Here is a 17,024-nt window from a genome sequence, read left to right on the forward strand (position 1 = left end):
TCCTATCTCTTATCACAGGGATGAGAGTGAGCTTATGTAGCTCCTGCATCAAGAAGTTGCGTAGGAGATGCATTGCCATTGCAGACATCGAATGCGAAGTCTGCTGCATTTCCTTGCACTATGGCTGCATATTCTAGCACTGGGCAAATCGCTGCTAGATGCAGCTTGAGAGCAGGGTGGATTCAGGATTCAGTACCTTACATAATGCCTGCAGTCTACTAAGAGCTTTGGGCCAGACTTCTTTCATGTGTGGACCCTCTCAAGCATTACACCCAGATAGTGTGCAGTGTGAGACCCCCTCCCCTCCCCCGCAATGATCGGCACTGACTGAAGGTATACAGATACTCTTTTCCTTTTAATTATCAGGGCCTGACTCTGTGACATTATATTTCAGGCACCACTTAGTGGACTGTGCTCCGAATGCATCACGTGCCATCTGCAGTTGGCGGCGCATGACATTTGCATTGAGACACCTCATGTCTCCATCCATCTTTGGCATGTCGGAAGAGTAGAGGGAATATGGCATGGGACTGAGGATGGACTCCTGCAGCACAACTCCTAGTATTCGCGTAACTGTCGATGTGTGATCTCCGGCACTAATGTTGAAAGCCCTATCCTTGAGGTAGGATGCAATGAGCCTCACATGTGGCATTGGTACCACAAATGCAAATAGTTTGCACAGGAAGCCCTCATACCACACAAAGTCAAAGGCCCTGGAATGAGAAGCAGTTCCACCGAGCACTCACAGTATTCCAAAGTATGCATCATGCTGAGGCAGACAAGGAGGAGATTAGTGTTTAACGTCTTCTCGACAACGAGGTCATTAGAGATGGAGCACAAGCTTGGATTAGGGAAGGATGGGAAAGGAAACTGGCCATGCCCTTTCAAAGGAACCATACCGGCATTTGCCTGAAACAATTTAGGAAAATCAGGGAAAACCTAAATTAAGATGGCCGGACGTGAGTTTGAACCGTCATCCTCCCTAATGCGAGTCCAGTGTGCGAACCACTGCATCATCCCACTCGGTCATGCTGAGGCGATGCAACTTGGTTCCCAATAGGAAACCATTCAGGCTGCTGGTGGAGGTATTGTTTTGTGGTGGACATTTACATGGGATGAAATGGAGGGCTCACATACATATGCCACTCTCATTCACTGTAAATTAATAAATGAATCCAATGCTCCATAAAGTGCATCCATTTTGAAACCTACAGCATTGTATTCGTACAAGTGGACTATAACTTTTGTCAGACTCTATATGAGCAATAGTTATGCTGTTACGGTACAGAATGTACTAAACTGAAATTGTTACAGAGCCAGAGTGCAGCTGTCTTCAGGTCGAAATGAGACACTACCATGAATAGGTCAATGTAACCAATTCAACTGCTCATGAGTGTACAAGTCTTACCTCAGCATTTCCATCCACATTTGAGTTTAGTTTTTCTGCCCTCAGCTGCCTTTTAGCTTCTTCTATTTTTTGATATTCTTCAATGATTGATTTATGTTCTGATGGATCATAGCCAGCCCAACGATCTCGTTTGCCATCATAATCCATGGATAACTCAGGCTGAATAAATTCATCAGGAGCAATGTTTGTACCTAGAAAGAATTAAAAATGTTTCATTTGATAAATTTTGTAACAGTAAATAATTTTTCAAATGTAGCTTACGGTTACGTGATAATAAGCAAAATTGTTTCAAGCTTTAATGCACTTCATACACAATGGGAAAAATCAAGTTACACAGTGTGATCCAAGTTATACAGCACTTATCTAATGCTGCACTGTCCACAGCTAACACTACTCACTCCTCTTACTTAGCAATGACAGAAGATGAAATGGCTTTGCTTTACTTTGTGTTACTGACTCGCCTAAACAGGATCAAAATCACAAGTAATGCATGTGCTGCAAATTACACTTTTGAGTAGATGGCTACTGACCCTTCTTATAACTAATCACACAACTTGCCCCTTTTTTCACTGTTCAATTTAATTGTTAACTGCCTTGTTATGGGCAAAACACCACGATTTATGGAGACTGTGTTGCTAATATTTCAAGTTGCACAGAAAACTTGCAGCTGCAAATACTTGCAAGACTTTAGTAACTATGGCTTGTCTGCTAAGCTGCTTTAAACTGTAACAGATTCCTTTTATCAACTACCACATATAACTTGCTTATAAAAAATGGGGCTTAGTAGACTTTTTTTAAGTCTGTGGAGAGACACTGTTATTTTATTACTTGTAAGGAGAATGTTAACTACAACTAACACAAGGCAGTGGAAGCAGATTCTCTACTTATAATTTTTTTTAAAACTGGCTTTCTCCTTCCTTACAACCTGACACCATTTGTTTACGAATGGAGAAAGAACAAAGTGAATAACTGTAGTTAAAAAGGCAACAACAGCTAATGTTCAAGATGTTTAGTTGTAAGACAATCTGCTTGTAAAAGTTACATGTTAAGTAAGATAAAATCTAAGCAGTGGAATTATCATTAGCCCCCACTGGAGAGCATTAGAATGGATAGATGTGCTGGTGCTCCATTTATGAAGCTGCTGGGTAGTACTGTGCCTCCAAATTTTACAATAAAAAATTATTTTCTAAAGCTACATCTACATGTGCTACTACCTCCATTACATTAAGTAAAATGTGGAGCTTTGCTATGTGAACTCCATGACTGTAATATGGACTCAAAAGTAAAGTAATGCCACCACATACCATGTGGAAGTAGTCTTGGTACAGATTACAAATTTCCACACTTTTTTTTGTACACAGCACAACACAAAATCCTTTTCTTTCATCAGTAGTACTACATCAATAAGGGGAGGTTACCCATCTCTCCTTCCAATCCTGCCTGTACAGCCTGTACTTAAGTTGCTCCCTTTGCTAAATACTAGAGCTTTAAAGATGGGAATGAAATACTGCACAGTTACCTGTAAATGAATTCTTGATGATTCAAATGCAATGAGGAAGAAAAACTTTGAAGGCAATCCAACTGATACCATAAATTAATAATGTAAGAGGTACTGAGAAAGACAGCAGTATCCATTAGATGATGAGTTACTTAAACACAAATTATCTAATGAATATATAGGAACAATTGAAAATTTGTGTAAGATTGGGACTCTAAGCCCGAATTTGCAAACATTCACCTTATAGGTGAAGGAATATGGCCTACCATGCCGCAAGCAATATTATGAAATGCATTAAATGTACTGAAAAGAAATGAACGGATCAATGGAGATTTCATCAATAATATGCAATGACATGGAATCATACACGTGAAATCCTTTCAGACATGCTGAACCTGCAATATTGTCACGTAGAAGAAGGTGTAAGCAGATGAATGACGAACACTAACTTCACTTAACAAAGGTTTATTCAGCATTTGCACATACAAGAGTGCGGAGCGAACTGTCTCCGGCCAGAAAACATACAATATACACTCCTGGAAATGGAAAAAAGAACACATTGACACCGGTGTGTCAGACCCACCATACTTGCTCCGGACACTGCGAGAGGGCTGTACAAGCAATGATCACACGCACGGCACAGCGGACACACCAAGAACCGCGGTGTTGGCCGTCGAATGGCGCTAGCTGCGCAGCATTTGTGCACCGCCGCCGTCAGTGTCAGCCAGTTTGCCGTAGCATACGGAGCTCCATCGCAGTCTTTAACACTGGTAGCATGCCGTGACAGCGTGGACGTGAACCGTATGTGCAGTTGACGGACTTTGAGTGATGGCGTATAGTGGGCATACGGGAGGCCGGGTGGACGTACCGCCGAATTGCTCAACACGTGGGGCGTGAGGTCTCCACAGTACATCGATGTTGTCGCCAGTGGTCGGCAGAAGGTGCACGTGCCCGTCGACCTGGGACCGGACCGCAGCAACGCACGGATGCACGCCAAGACCGTAGGATCCTACGCAGTGCCGTAGGGGACCGCACCGCCACTTCTCAGCAAATTAGGGACACTGTTGCTCCTGGGGTATCGGCGAGGACCATTCGCAACCGTCTCCATGAAGCTGGGCTACGGTCCCGCACACCGTTAGGCCGTCTTCCGCTCACGCCCCAACATCGTGCAGCCCGCCTCCAGTGGTGTCGTGACAGGCGTGAGTGGAGGGACGAATGGAGATGTGTCGTCTTCAGCGATGAGAGTCGCTTCTGCCTTGGTGCCAATGATGGTCGTATGCGTGTTTGGCGCCGTGCAGGTGAGCGCCACAATCAGGACTGCATACAACCGAGGCACACAGGGCCAACACCCGGCATCATGGTGTGGGGAGCGATCTCCTACACTGGCCGTACACCACTGGTGATCGTCGAGGGGACACTGAATAGTGCACGGTACATCCAAACCGTCATCGAACCCATCGTTCTACCATTCCTAGACTGGCAAGGGAACTTGCTGTTCCAACAGGACAATGCACGTCCGCATGCATCCCGTGCCACCCAACGTGCTCTAGAAGGTGTAAGTCAACTACCCTGGCCAGCAAGATCTCCGGATCTGTCCCCCATTGAGCATGTTTGGGACTGGATGAAGCGTCGTCTCACGCGGTCTGCACATCCAGCACAAACGCTGGTCCAACTGAGGCGCCAGGTGGAAATGGCATGGCAAGCCGTTCCACAGGACTACATCCAGCATCTCTACGATCGTCTCCATGGGAGAATAGCAGCCTGCATTGCTGCGAAAGGTGGATATACACTGTACTAGTGCCGACATTGTGCATGCTCTGTTGCCTGTGTCTATGTGCCTGTGGTTCTGTCAGTGTGATCATGTGATGTATCTGACCCCAGGAATGTGTCAATAAAGTTTCCCCTTCCTGGGACAATGAATTCACGGTGTTCTTATTTCAATTTCCAGGAGTGTATATACAGCTACAGAACATTCCAGTACAATGATTCTTGCCATCTGTGGATACTTCTAGAATGTACTCTAACTGAATATAGAAATTAAAATTTCACAGTTCAGTTTTGAACTCTTGACACTCCATGCAACAGTCTAGTATCATAACCACTATACTACGGTGACTGTGCTACTCAGCTTCTTCTGTGACAATATAATGAATATCCAGTAACCATTAGAAATTAGTGTTAGACCAGGAATCAAACCCAGATTTCTAACTTAACATAACTAATTGCCCTACCAATTACGCCAACTCATTTCACATATGTGGCGGCCCACAGACTGTTTCCCTAGTGGTATTCCTCCCACTATTTAGAACTGCTCTATTTACAATAAGATTACTTGCACCTGCTTCAAGGAGAAAATCCATAGGTTTTCATTCCATTTCATACCTCATCAAAACTGCCTCCAAGTATTTCATCAACACAAACAGATAGGTTATTGGATGATGGAGCAGTCAAAAGTTTCTGGTTTTTCCCCCCTACCCTCTCCATACACTTATTTCCTTATGTCGGTCAGAATTCAGGATGAGCTTATATTTATTAAATTAGTCAGAAATTGGTCCCAGTGCATCATCATGTTACTTGCCATTTTGCAATTGCCATACTTCACTGTGACCAAAAACAACAAACAGAGGACTGTCACATATGCAGCTTACTGATTCACGAAAAGCTGAAGAGTAACACCTCATCAATGGTAAGGTCAATACACACACAGCATTAAGTCAGTTGAGGCAGATGGGATTTGAACTGAACTATGGTGTTGTGAATAGAACCATCGCAGCAGTCACCTGAAATGATTTTGGGAAATCAGAACAAAAAACCAATATCTTACTGGATATGAGTCCAGTGCCATAATCACTGTGTTGTGTTGCTTTGTTTTTGAAAGTGAACAGGATTTCCTGCTATTTAGACAGTACATCCCCTGTGTAACAGCAAGTAGAATTAATGGAAAACAGAGTTCAGAATTGATAAGCAAAATTAATTTCGCTCATAGAGATCAGAATCTCTCTCTCTCACACACACACACACACACACACACACAGAGCACATGATGGTAGAAAAGTCACCTCACTCAGTAGAGTCATAATTTCTAAGAACTTTTTAGCTGCCTGATTGGAAAGGACTATCTTCCTCAGTGAATAGTGGCTCCTTTCCTTGTGTGGTCTGAGAGCTATGCCTTAGGCATACTTGTTGGGTGTAGGTGACTGTAATGGATGTGCGCATAGCATTGTGTCATGCTTGTGTTAAAAGATGGAGAGAAGGAAAGGGGTGGAACCTAGGACCAGAACATAGTTTACACCTCTGAAAAAGCATCAAAAGAGTAGCCAAGCTTAACATTCCCATCCAATGGATGGATTGCCATCAGCAGTGTCATATACCCTCACTCCAGGAGACCTGCAGTGTAGTCTGGAATTTAACACAGGACATTACCACAAAATCTGGTGCCCAGAAACTACACACCACTGCCTGTTTTCCTTTGCCTGCCAAATATTGTCAATGACAATTTCTTCCACCATCACCATTCATGAGGACCAGGTGTTCAAAGTATTTACTTGGTCTATATTCCCAATGAAACTGCAGTTTAAGGATCATTTACATGGACTACGAAGATATATCATAACCAAAATTACCTGTACATTCAACTAGGTTATCACCATCCACAACTATGCATTTCAAGAGGAACAGCAAGTATTTCTGTAAGTAAGTGAATGAACAATTTAAACTTCATACAAACAGGTATCCACATTTATACACGTGTGTGCGAGGGAGGGGAGAGCTTATGCAAATCTAGTGCTCTCTGATAAATTAATAATCTGCAAAACCGTGGGATGAAAAATCTTTGTGCAACTGTTTAGACATGTTTCCAACTTTGTATCTCTGAAAACAGATCATGATCTGTGACTGAAGAATAGTTTATTGAGCCCAAAATCTTTACTAATCATTTTACACGAGTTACATGTGGAGATATCCTGGACAATGAGAGACTGCAAAACATTCCTTTGACAACAACAGGCACCACCTTGCTGCATGACGGAATCCATGCATTTTATTTCTGTGAGAGATCAGACAGTTAAAAATCTAACACTAGCATATAAATCATGTTCAACAGCTACCAAAGTTACTACACTTTACACTCTGTTTGTGTAGTGATGGGCAAGAAAGGACATCTGCACAGAAAAGATTACATACATATGACAACTTAAGTCACATAATTAGGGATAGTGCCAAAGTCACTAAAGGACACCAACACACCCTCACAAGGAGACCACATGACAACTAGATTTTTGTAACTTTTTGTATTTATGATATGTGAAGTTCAGAACTCTAATACCAATCACCCAAAGCCTTTCAATGCACCTCTAAAAAAACTGAGCTTGATTTCTTTGAGGCATTTTAATACCACAAAGTTAAGGGGATTTCAGGAGAGACCGCATGGCTCAAATGGAAGCCAGAATGAGAGAGGAGAGATGCAGTGGAGTGTGCGCTGATATGAAACTTCCTGGCAGATTAAAACTGTGTGCCAGACCGAGACTCAAACTCAGGACCTTTGCCTTTTGCAGACAAGTGCTCTATCATCTCCGCAATATCCTTTCTTCCAGGTGTGCTAGTTCTGCAAGGTTCACAGTAGAGCTTCTCTGAGGTTAGGAAGGTAGGAGATGAGGTACTGGCAGGATTGAAGTTGTGAGGGTGGGTCATGAGTCGTGCTTTGGAAGTTCAGATGGTAGGGCACTTGCCCGTGAAAGGCTAAGGTCCCGAACTCATGTCTCGATCCGGCACACAGTTTTAATCTGCCAGGAAGTTTCAACTGGAAGCATTTGCGAGTTGTGAATAGATCTCTGGTTCATATCTCCCTATGGTTTTTTTGTTTCATCTTTTTTCTGTTTAATTTGAATACTTACATCATTTAAACATAAAATTCATTAAACACAGGGTGATCAATCATTAACATAACAGATTTTACAGCATGTGGCCAGCCAGCAAGGTTGGCTGCTGTGCCCTCAACGAAGGTGCCAGAAAGTCTGCAATAAATATAGTACAGTTTGTCATGTCACTTATTTTTAATATAGATAACAAATACTTAAAAAGAAAAGTAAATTACTCATATATATATATTACACAACGAGGTGCTGGAACTGCCTCCCCTCGTTGTTCAAGAATTTCTGACACCCGCTTAGGAAACTGCTCATTACACTCTGCAGTTTCCTCTGAGAAATTTTTTGATGAATGTTAAAGTTCATCTGAAGTAAGTCAGTATGATTCATACACTTTCTCCTTTAATGCCCCTACCCCCAAGACATTAATTGCAGGGGAGGCCATATATTGTTAGTGATAACACACCACAAATTTACTGTAATGAGAGGTTGGCTGTATGTGCTATTACAGAGTCCTACTGTAAGGTCGTGAAAGCATGTTCTCTCTCAATTAATTGGGGGGGGGGGGGGGGGGGGAAGAGCCACAAAATGTTTTCCAGATCTCTCACTGTTGTTTCCTGGGCAAAAAAAGGCCATTATTCTCTCACTGCTAATAGTGCACCACACTACTATTTTTTTGATCGTGTGGGATTAGGCTTTTCAGAACTCCAGTAACAGTTATTTTGTAAATTAATTTATTCATTTAGGTGGAACCATGATTTGTCTGAAAAGAAAGTTAGGGGAGTTTAATTTTCCTGTCATGCACACTATAAAAAATCCATTCACAAAACTGCAACTTTTTTGCAGGGTCACCCAGTTTAACTTCTTGCACTGCTGTTACTTTATAGGGCTTTCAGTATCTTTGTAGCCATTTGAACAGACCCATAGAAAATTTCCATTTGTTGAGAAAGACGTCTAACTGATTTTCTATGAGACCTTACCAAAGCATGCCCAATTTTACCCAGAGTTTATTCTATAGTACTGTACATGATTTTCTATGTTTCCTGTCAAGAACACTTCCCCTTTTGTGAAATTTATTTATTAATCGGTAAATTTCACTTCAATTAGGAACTTTAACATAACGAAATTGCTCTCTAAATAATCTCCTTAGAGCAGGCACTAATTCTGTACACACATATGAATCACAAATGAATACTCTTTGGCGAATAGAATACTTTTATTCCACCATTTCATTGAAACACTTTAATTCACTACACGGTATTGTGTCACCTAAAGGCGACAACACATTACTGTATGCTTGACAAGCACGCTTGCACAAGCATACACAAACTCCTCATGCCTCCACATAGTTCAAGCAAGTATAAATAGACCCAACTACAGTGTCATCAGTCCCTTTTTCATCAATCAAACAAGTCTCAAGGTAAAACAACAAAAAACAAAGGAACTTGAGGAAGTAAAAGGGGTAAAACTAATGGGGAACTACATTGAAAGAGAAAACAAAAGAAGGGGGAAGTGTACACAAAAAGGAAAGGCACAGGAAGGTATTAAAATCATAGCAGATGACAGACTGGCTGATCACAAGGATAAAAAAAGGATGAGCTACCCACTCTGCAATGTACTAAAATCGCCAGTCTAAAAGACAAGGTGAGAAGAACACACATAGATAAAAGACAAACATCACGGCAAATGAACTGCCAAGAAAGAGTGATGAAGAGATAAAAGGGAGGGAGGGTGGAGGCCTGGAAAAGAAGGCCAGATGCCGAACCATAGATAGTATGATAAACACCCCTCCCCCCTTTCACGAATAAAACATAAAACTAAATCGGCCATTGGGGTATTATCGCACAACACTGCTGGCAGAGAGCTGGAAAGGTTAAAATTCTGCTGCAGAGTGGCTAGAACTGGGCTGGTCAACAAGAGGTGGACGACAGTTATAGGGAGCTACAGCAACATCGAGCTGGCTCCTAACGACGGAGGCGGTGACCCTGTGTCAGCCAAGTATGGCCGATGTGGAGCCGGCAAAGGTCAACAGAGTCCCTGCGAGTGGCTCGCATGGATGACCGCCACGCATTCATTGTCCCCTAGATAACATGAAGTGTGTTTGGGGTACTGAGGGTGTGCCATTCAGAATCCCACACCGCGAAAACTTTGCGGGAGAAGACAAATTGGAGATCAATCTCTGGCAGACCGATCTCCTGAGTTGGTTCACCAGTAGCCTGTTTGGCCAGGCTGTCAGCAAGTTCATTGCCCAGTATCCCGACGTGTCCTGGAGTCACTGAAGGTCACCAAAAGTCCACTGTTCCCAAAGGCACAAAAAGACTCCTGGATAGTCATTGCCAAAGAATGTCGAGGGAAGCACTGGTTGAGAGCTTGTAGGCTGCTTAAGTAGTCACTACACATGACAAAGGACTCAACAGCGCAGGAGCGGATATGCTCAAGAACGCAATAGATGACTACCAACTCTGCAGCGAAAACATTGCAGCCACCCGGCAAGGAGCGCTGTTCAATATAGCCAGAGAAAATGGCAGTTGAGGGCCTTACGTGGAGCGGAGCCTTTTGGGCCTTGCGATAGGTCCAGCCAAAGCTGTGACTATACATGGAGGTGTACGTAAGTGGACCTGCAGGAAAGGTGGTGGAGGGGAAGCGCCAAGGTTATTAAGAAGCAACCGGACACGGACAGCGAGGGGATTCCAATTCTGGGCAGCCGTTGTGGAAGATGGATCCCTATGTTAGGGAATAGAAGATGGTAATTTGGATGACAAGGCAAACTGTGGGCAATATAATTTGCAAGCAGTAGTTGCCACCAGAGCTCCAATGTAGGAATGCCAGCTTCCACAAAGAGGCTGTTCACGTGACTCATTTGGAAGGCTCCCGTTGCAAGGTGAACTCCACATTGGTGGATAGGGTCCAGCAGACATAGTGCAGAGGGCAATGCTGAACCATACACCAGGCTCCCATAGTCAATACAAGCCTTTATGAGGGCTTTGTACAGCTGCAGCAGTTTGGGACAATCAGCACACCAATCTGTGTGGCTCAGGCATCAAATAATATTAAGACCTGCCAGCACCTGTCCTTACGCTGACAAAGATGGGGAAGCCAAGTTAAGCGGGTACCTAAGACCAGTCCCAAAAAGTGGTAAGTATCCACTACATCTAATAGTTGGTCATCGAGTTAAAGTTCTGGATGGGGGCAGACAGTATGACGACGACTGAAGTGCATGACTCAAGTATTGGCGGCTGAAAATAAAGCCGTGAGCAAGTGCCCATGACTGCACCTTCCGTATAGCTCCCTGCAGCCAGCATTCAGGCACAACAATAGAAGAGGAGCAGAAGGAGATACAAAAATCATCAACATTTAGGAAGGGAGATACTGACGACCCTACTGCTGATGTGAGACCACTGACGGGAATTAAAAAGAGGAGGACATTCAGGACTGAGCCCTGCGGGACACCATTCTTATGTATAGAGGGTGCACTGTCGGACATACTGACATGAACTCTGAAAGAGCAGAGCGACAAAAATTTCTGTATAAAAATCTGGAGCAGGCCCCGGAGCTTACTCATGCAGAGTAGCGAGCATGTGGTTTTGCCAAGTGGTATCATAGGCCTTCGTCAGGTCGAAAAAGAAGGCAATAAGGTGTTGTCGCCGGTAAAAGGCCAATTGAATGGCAGACTCCAGGTGCACCAAGATGTCGATGGTGGAGTGCCCTTGGCGAAAACTGCCCTGGGACAGAGCTAGAAGGCCCCAAGACTCAAGGAGCCAACACAACTGCTGGGTCACTAAACATTCGAACAGCTTGCACAAAATGATAGTGAGGCTGATAGGATGATAGCTATCAACATCTACTAGGTTCTTACTAGGCTTTAACACTGGGATGATGACACTTTCCCGCCACTGAGATGGGAAATTGCCATTGCGCCAGATGCGGTTCAAGAAAGCAGCAAGGAGGTGGAGCTAGGAATCCGCTGGCAGATGTTTAAGCATTTGTGAACGCATTCTATCTGGGCCAGGGGATGCGTCAGGACAGTCGGCAAGGGCACTAAGAAATTTCCATGCACTGAAGGGAGCATTATATGGCTCAGGGTGGCATGGAGGAAAAGGGAGGTGTTGTCGTTCCACCCACTGTTTGAGGAGATGAAAGATGGGACGGTAATTTATCAGACGCATAATGCTCGGCAAGACGCTCTGCGATTACATCTGGATCGGCAGATATGGCTCCATTTGTGGAAGTTCCAGGTACAACTGCAGATGTCTGATAGCCGTAAAGTCGATGGAGCTTGGTCCAAATCTGGGAATGGAAATTCATGTTCCAATGGTGGAGACTTAGCATTCCCAACACTCCCGCTTCCGTCGTCTGATGAGTAGGTAGACTGGGCACAGAGTTGTTTGAAGGCAATGAGGTTCTCCAGGGACAGGTGGCACTTATGACATTGGAGGGCCCGCCTCAGATCGCAGAGGGTAGAGGTCCAAGGGACCCCTTCCACAAGAGAAGAACCAGAACAGGCTGTTGCTTCTCTGGCTGGGGGGGGGGGGGGGGGGGGATGCTCCCAAAGCAGAAGCTTTGGGAGCAATAGAGTAAGACATGACCCAGCCAGCTGGAGGGGGTAAAGATGGTGGACCCGCAGGAGTAAGCTTAGATGACGGGAATATTGGCGTCATGGGTGGCAAAGCTGTCATAGTGGCAGCATAGGTAGACAGCATTCAAAAAGGATTTAACCTTTCACATTTTAGTTTAACCTTGCAGTAAGATAGCCTGTCTAGGGTCTTGTATGCCATAATTTTCCACTCCTTTTGGAGTACTGTGCAGTCTGGCGTGCAGGGGGAATGGTGCTCTTCTCAGTTGACACAAGTGGTAGTTGTTGTTGTTGTGGTCTTCAGTCCTGAGACTGGTTTGATGCAGCTCTCCATGCTACTCTATCCTGTGCAAGCTTCTTCATCTCCCAGTACCAACTGCAACCTACATCCTTCTGAATCTGCTTAGTGTATTCATCTCTTGGTCTCCCTCTACGATTTTTACCCTCCACACTGCCCTCCAGTACTAAATTGGTGATCCCTTGATGCCTCAGAACATGTCCTACCAACCGATCCCTTCTTCTAGTCAAGTTGTGCCACAAACTCCTCTTATCCCCAATTCTATTCAATACCTCCTCATTAGTTATGTGATCTACCCATCTAATCTTCAGCATTCTTCTTATGCACCACATTTCGAAAGCTTCTATTCTCTTCTTGTCTAAACTAGTTATCGTCCATGTTTCACTTCCATACACGGCTACACTCCATACAAATACTTTCAGAAACGACTTCCTGACACTTAAATCAATACTCGATGTAAACAAATTTCTCTTCTTCAAAAACGCTTTCCTTGCCATTGCCAGTCTACATTTTATATCCCCTCTACTTCAACCATCATCAGTTATTTTGCTCCCCAAATAGCAAAACTCTTTTACTACTTTAAGTGTCTCATTTGCTAATCTAATTCCCTCAGCATCACCCGACTTAATTCGACTACATTCCATTATCCTCGTTTTGCTTTTGTTGATGTTCATCTTATACTCTCCTTTCAAGACACTGTCCACTCCATTCAACTGCTCTTCCAAGTCCTTTGCTGTCTCTGACAGAATTACAATGTCATCGGCGAATCTCAAAGTTTTTATTTCTTCTCCATGGATTTTAATACCTACTCCAAATTTTTCTTTTGTTTCCGTTACTGCTTGCTCAATATACAGATTGAATAGCATCGAGGAGAGGCTCCAACCCTGTCTCACTCCCTTCCCAACCACAGCTTCCCTTTGATGTCCCTCGACTCTTATAACTGCCATCTGGTCTCTGTACAAATTGTAAATAGCCTTTCGCTCCCTGTATTTTACCCCTGCCACCTTCAGAATTTGAAAGAGAGTATTCCAATCAACATTGTCAAAAGCTTTCTCTAAGTCTACGAATGCTAGAAACGTAGGTTTGCCTTTCCTTAATCTTTCTTCTAAGATAAGTCGTGGGGTCAGTATTGCCTCACGTGTTCCAACATTTCTACGGAATCCACACTTGTTTCCCCAGGGTTGGCTTCTACCAGTTTTTCCATTCGTGTTAGTATTTTGCAGCTGTGTCTTATTAAACTGATAGTTTGGTAATTTTCATATCTGTCAACACCTGCTTTCTTTGGGATTTGGATTATTATATTCTTCTTGAAGTCTGGGGCTATTTCTGCTGTCTCATACACCTTGCTCACCAGATGGTAGAGTTTTGTCAGGACTGGCTCTCCCAAGGCTATCAGTAATTCTAATGGAATGTTGTCTACTCCCAGGGCCTTGTTTCCACTTAGGTCTTTCAGTGCTACGTCAAACTCTTCACGCAGTATCATATCTCCCATTTCATCTTCATCTACATCCTCTTCCATTTCCATAATATTGTCTACAAGAACATCGCACTTGAACAGACCCTCTATATACTCCTTCCACCTTTCTGCTTTTCCTTCTTTGCTTAGAAATGGGTTTCCATTTGAGCTCTTTATATTCATGCAAGTGGTTCTCTTTTTTCCAAAGGTCTCTTTAGTTTTCCTGTAGGCAGTATCTATCTTGCCCATAGTGATTATGCTTTTACAATCCTTACATTTGTCCTCTAGCCATCCCTGCTTAGCCATTTTGCACTTCCTGTCGATCTCATTTTTGATGCTTCATTTACTGCATTTTTGTATTTTCTCCTTTCATCAATTAAATTAAGTATCTCTTCTGTTACCCAAGGATTTCTACTCGCCCTCGTCTTTTTACCTACTTGATCCTCTGCTGCCTTCACTATTTCATCCCTCAAAGCTACCCATTCTTCTCCTGTATTTCTTACCCCCACTCCTGACAATCGTTCCCTAATGCTCTCCCTGAAAGTCTGTACAACCTCTGGTTTAGTCAGTTTATCCATGTCCCATCTCCTTAAATTCCCACTGTTTTGCAGTTTCTTCAGTTTTAATCTACAGTTCATAACCAATAGATTGTGGTCAGAGTCCACATCTGCCCCTGGAAATGTCTTACAATTTAAAACCTGGTTTTAGTGTCTCCAGGGTTCTTCCATGTATACAACCTTGTATCATGATTCTTAAACCAAGTTTTAGCTATGATTAAGTTGTGCTCTGTGCAAAATTCTACCAGGCGGCTTCCTCTTTCATTTCTTAGCCCCAATCCATATTCACCTACTACGTTTCCTTTTCTCCCTTTTCCTACACTCGAATTCCAGTCACCAATGACTATTAAATTTTCGTCTCCCTTCACTATCTGAATAATTTCTTTTATTTCATCATACCTTTCTTCAATTTCTTCGTCATCTGCAGAGCTAGTTGGCATATAAACTTGTACTACTGTAGTAGGCGTGGACTTCGTGCCTATCTTGGCCACAATAATGCGTTCACTATGCTGTTTGTAGTAGCTTACCCGCATTCCTATTTTCCTATTCATTATTAAACCTACTCCTGCATTACCCCTATTTGACTTTGTGTTTATAACCCTGTAGTCACCTGACCAGAAGTCTTGTTCCTCCTGCCACCGAACTTCACTAATTCCCACTATATCTAACTTTAACCTATCCATTTCCCTTTTTAAATTTTCTAAACTACCTGCCCGATTAAGGGATCTGACATTCCACGCTCCAATCCGTAGAACGCCAGTTTTCTTTCTGCTGATAAAGACATCCTCTTGAGTAGTCCCCGCCCGGAGATCCGAATGGGGGACTATTTTACCTCCAGAATATTTTACCCAAGAGGACGCCATCATCATTTAATCATACAGTAAAGTTGCATGCCCTCGGGAAAAATTACGGCCGTAGTTTCCCCTTGATTTCAGCCGTTCGCAGTACCAGCACAGCAAGGCCGTTTTGGTTAGTGTTACAAGGCCAGATCAGTCAATCATCCAGACTGTTGCCCTTGCAACTACTGAAAAGGCTGCTGCTCCTCTTCAGGAACAACACGTTTGTCTGGCCTCTCAACAGATACCCCTCCGTTGTGGTTGTACATACGGTACGGCTATCTGTATCGCTGAGGCATGCAAGCCTCCCCACCAACGGCTAGGTCCATGGTTCATGGGGGGGTTTTAAAACCATACGTTTCTGATAAGTTTTGTCTAGTATTGGATTCCTGGAGTGGACAAAGTAATACTACAATATATGACACAATGTTTATAGATGGCGAGGGTCAGCCAACGTGCACAGTAAAAGTAATAGCGCCAAACTGCACACCTGTGTGCCAGCTATATGATGTTTATTTGTATCGCCAGGTTAAAAACTTTATTTCCAGGTTTCAGAATTGCAGTGTGCTTCTGGAAACCCAGCAGGAATTGCACAACCGTACAGATGCAATAACTGTTTACAGTATAATTCATAACCAACTTTCAGCACCAATTTTTCAGGCAATGATATTGTATGCGTGGTACGCATCAAAATTAATTCCCGAAAAAGACATATTTTTAAATGTAAACCAAGTTTGTTTTCCGCCGACTCTTCGGAAGGAACAGTGTAGCTTTCAAAAGATTGCATTCATTAGATGTTCTTGGTGCCATGAGTATATTTGTTTCAAAATTTTTATATGACAAGTACCATCCATCTAGTTGTTCAACGAAAAGTGAGGACACGTAACTGACTGGAAGAGCCATTGTAAAGTTAGCTGGAGTAATATTTTAGTTGTTTCTACCCCAAGACATTTGAGAAATTTATTTGCCTACCTTATTATTAATATTCCTTATTGATTTACTTACCTTATTAACCCTTCTATTCCTATCAATTGAGATATGGAAAAATACAAACGAAAAGAATAACATCCGCTAGGTTTCTTCGAGATTCGAAACCGAGTTCTCCCATTCCCAGCCAGTTAGCTTAGTCGTTGCGCTATCGGTGCTGTTGGCAAAATGCTTTTACCATGTGGGTACAGAAGCGACAGTTGTAAAAGTTTCTTTCCTCGATTTCTGGAATGGTATGCGTTTTCGGATCCCATACCTGATGATGAAAAATGCTCTATTTACAATTATCTATCGATCCCGCCAATTTTGAGTCGATTGCTCTTCATAACTTTTAGGGGTGATTTTTTCAAAATTGTGGGGGTGTTGACCCAAAATATCTTAAGAGTCCTTTGTTTTAGGTTGTACACAAGTGAGCTGCCAAATCTGAGCCGAATCGGTTGGCCGTGTATGAGGCCTTCCCCTTGTAAGACAAAAATTTGAATCACCAGGAGGCGTGCCCAGTGGGAGCTTCTTGCCTGAAGAACTGATACATAGGTTACTTTCAAC

The 17,024-nt window shown here is 43.2% G+C and overlaps 1 protein-coding gene across 2 annotated transcripts in view; it reads right to left on the reverse strand.

The window, feature by feature from the left end:
* The window catches only part of LOC126181863 (pre-mRNA-splicing factor Slu7), a 59,662-nt gene that overhangs the window by 31,602 nt on the left and 11,036 nt on the right, over nucleotides 1-17,024 (reverse strand). For both annotated transcript variants that reach the window (XM_049924805.1, XM_049924806.1), the window contains exon 5: nucleotides 1,409-1,599. In XM_049924805.1, coding sequence (XP_049780762.1) covers nucleotides 1,409-1,599 — 191 coding nt within the window. The remainder of the gene's footprint in view (nucleotides 1-1,408; nucleotides 1,600-17,024) is intronic.

The sequence above is a fragment of the Schistocerca cancellata genome, chromosome 1 (assembly GCF_023864275.1).
Source record: "Schistocerca cancellata isolate TAMUIC-IGC-003103 chromosome 1, iqSchCanc2.1, whole genome shotgun sequence".
In the NCBI taxonomy this organism is placed as follows: domain Eukaryota; kingdom Metazoa; phylum Arthropoda; class Insecta; order Orthoptera; family Acrididae; genus Schistocerca; species Schistocerca cancellata.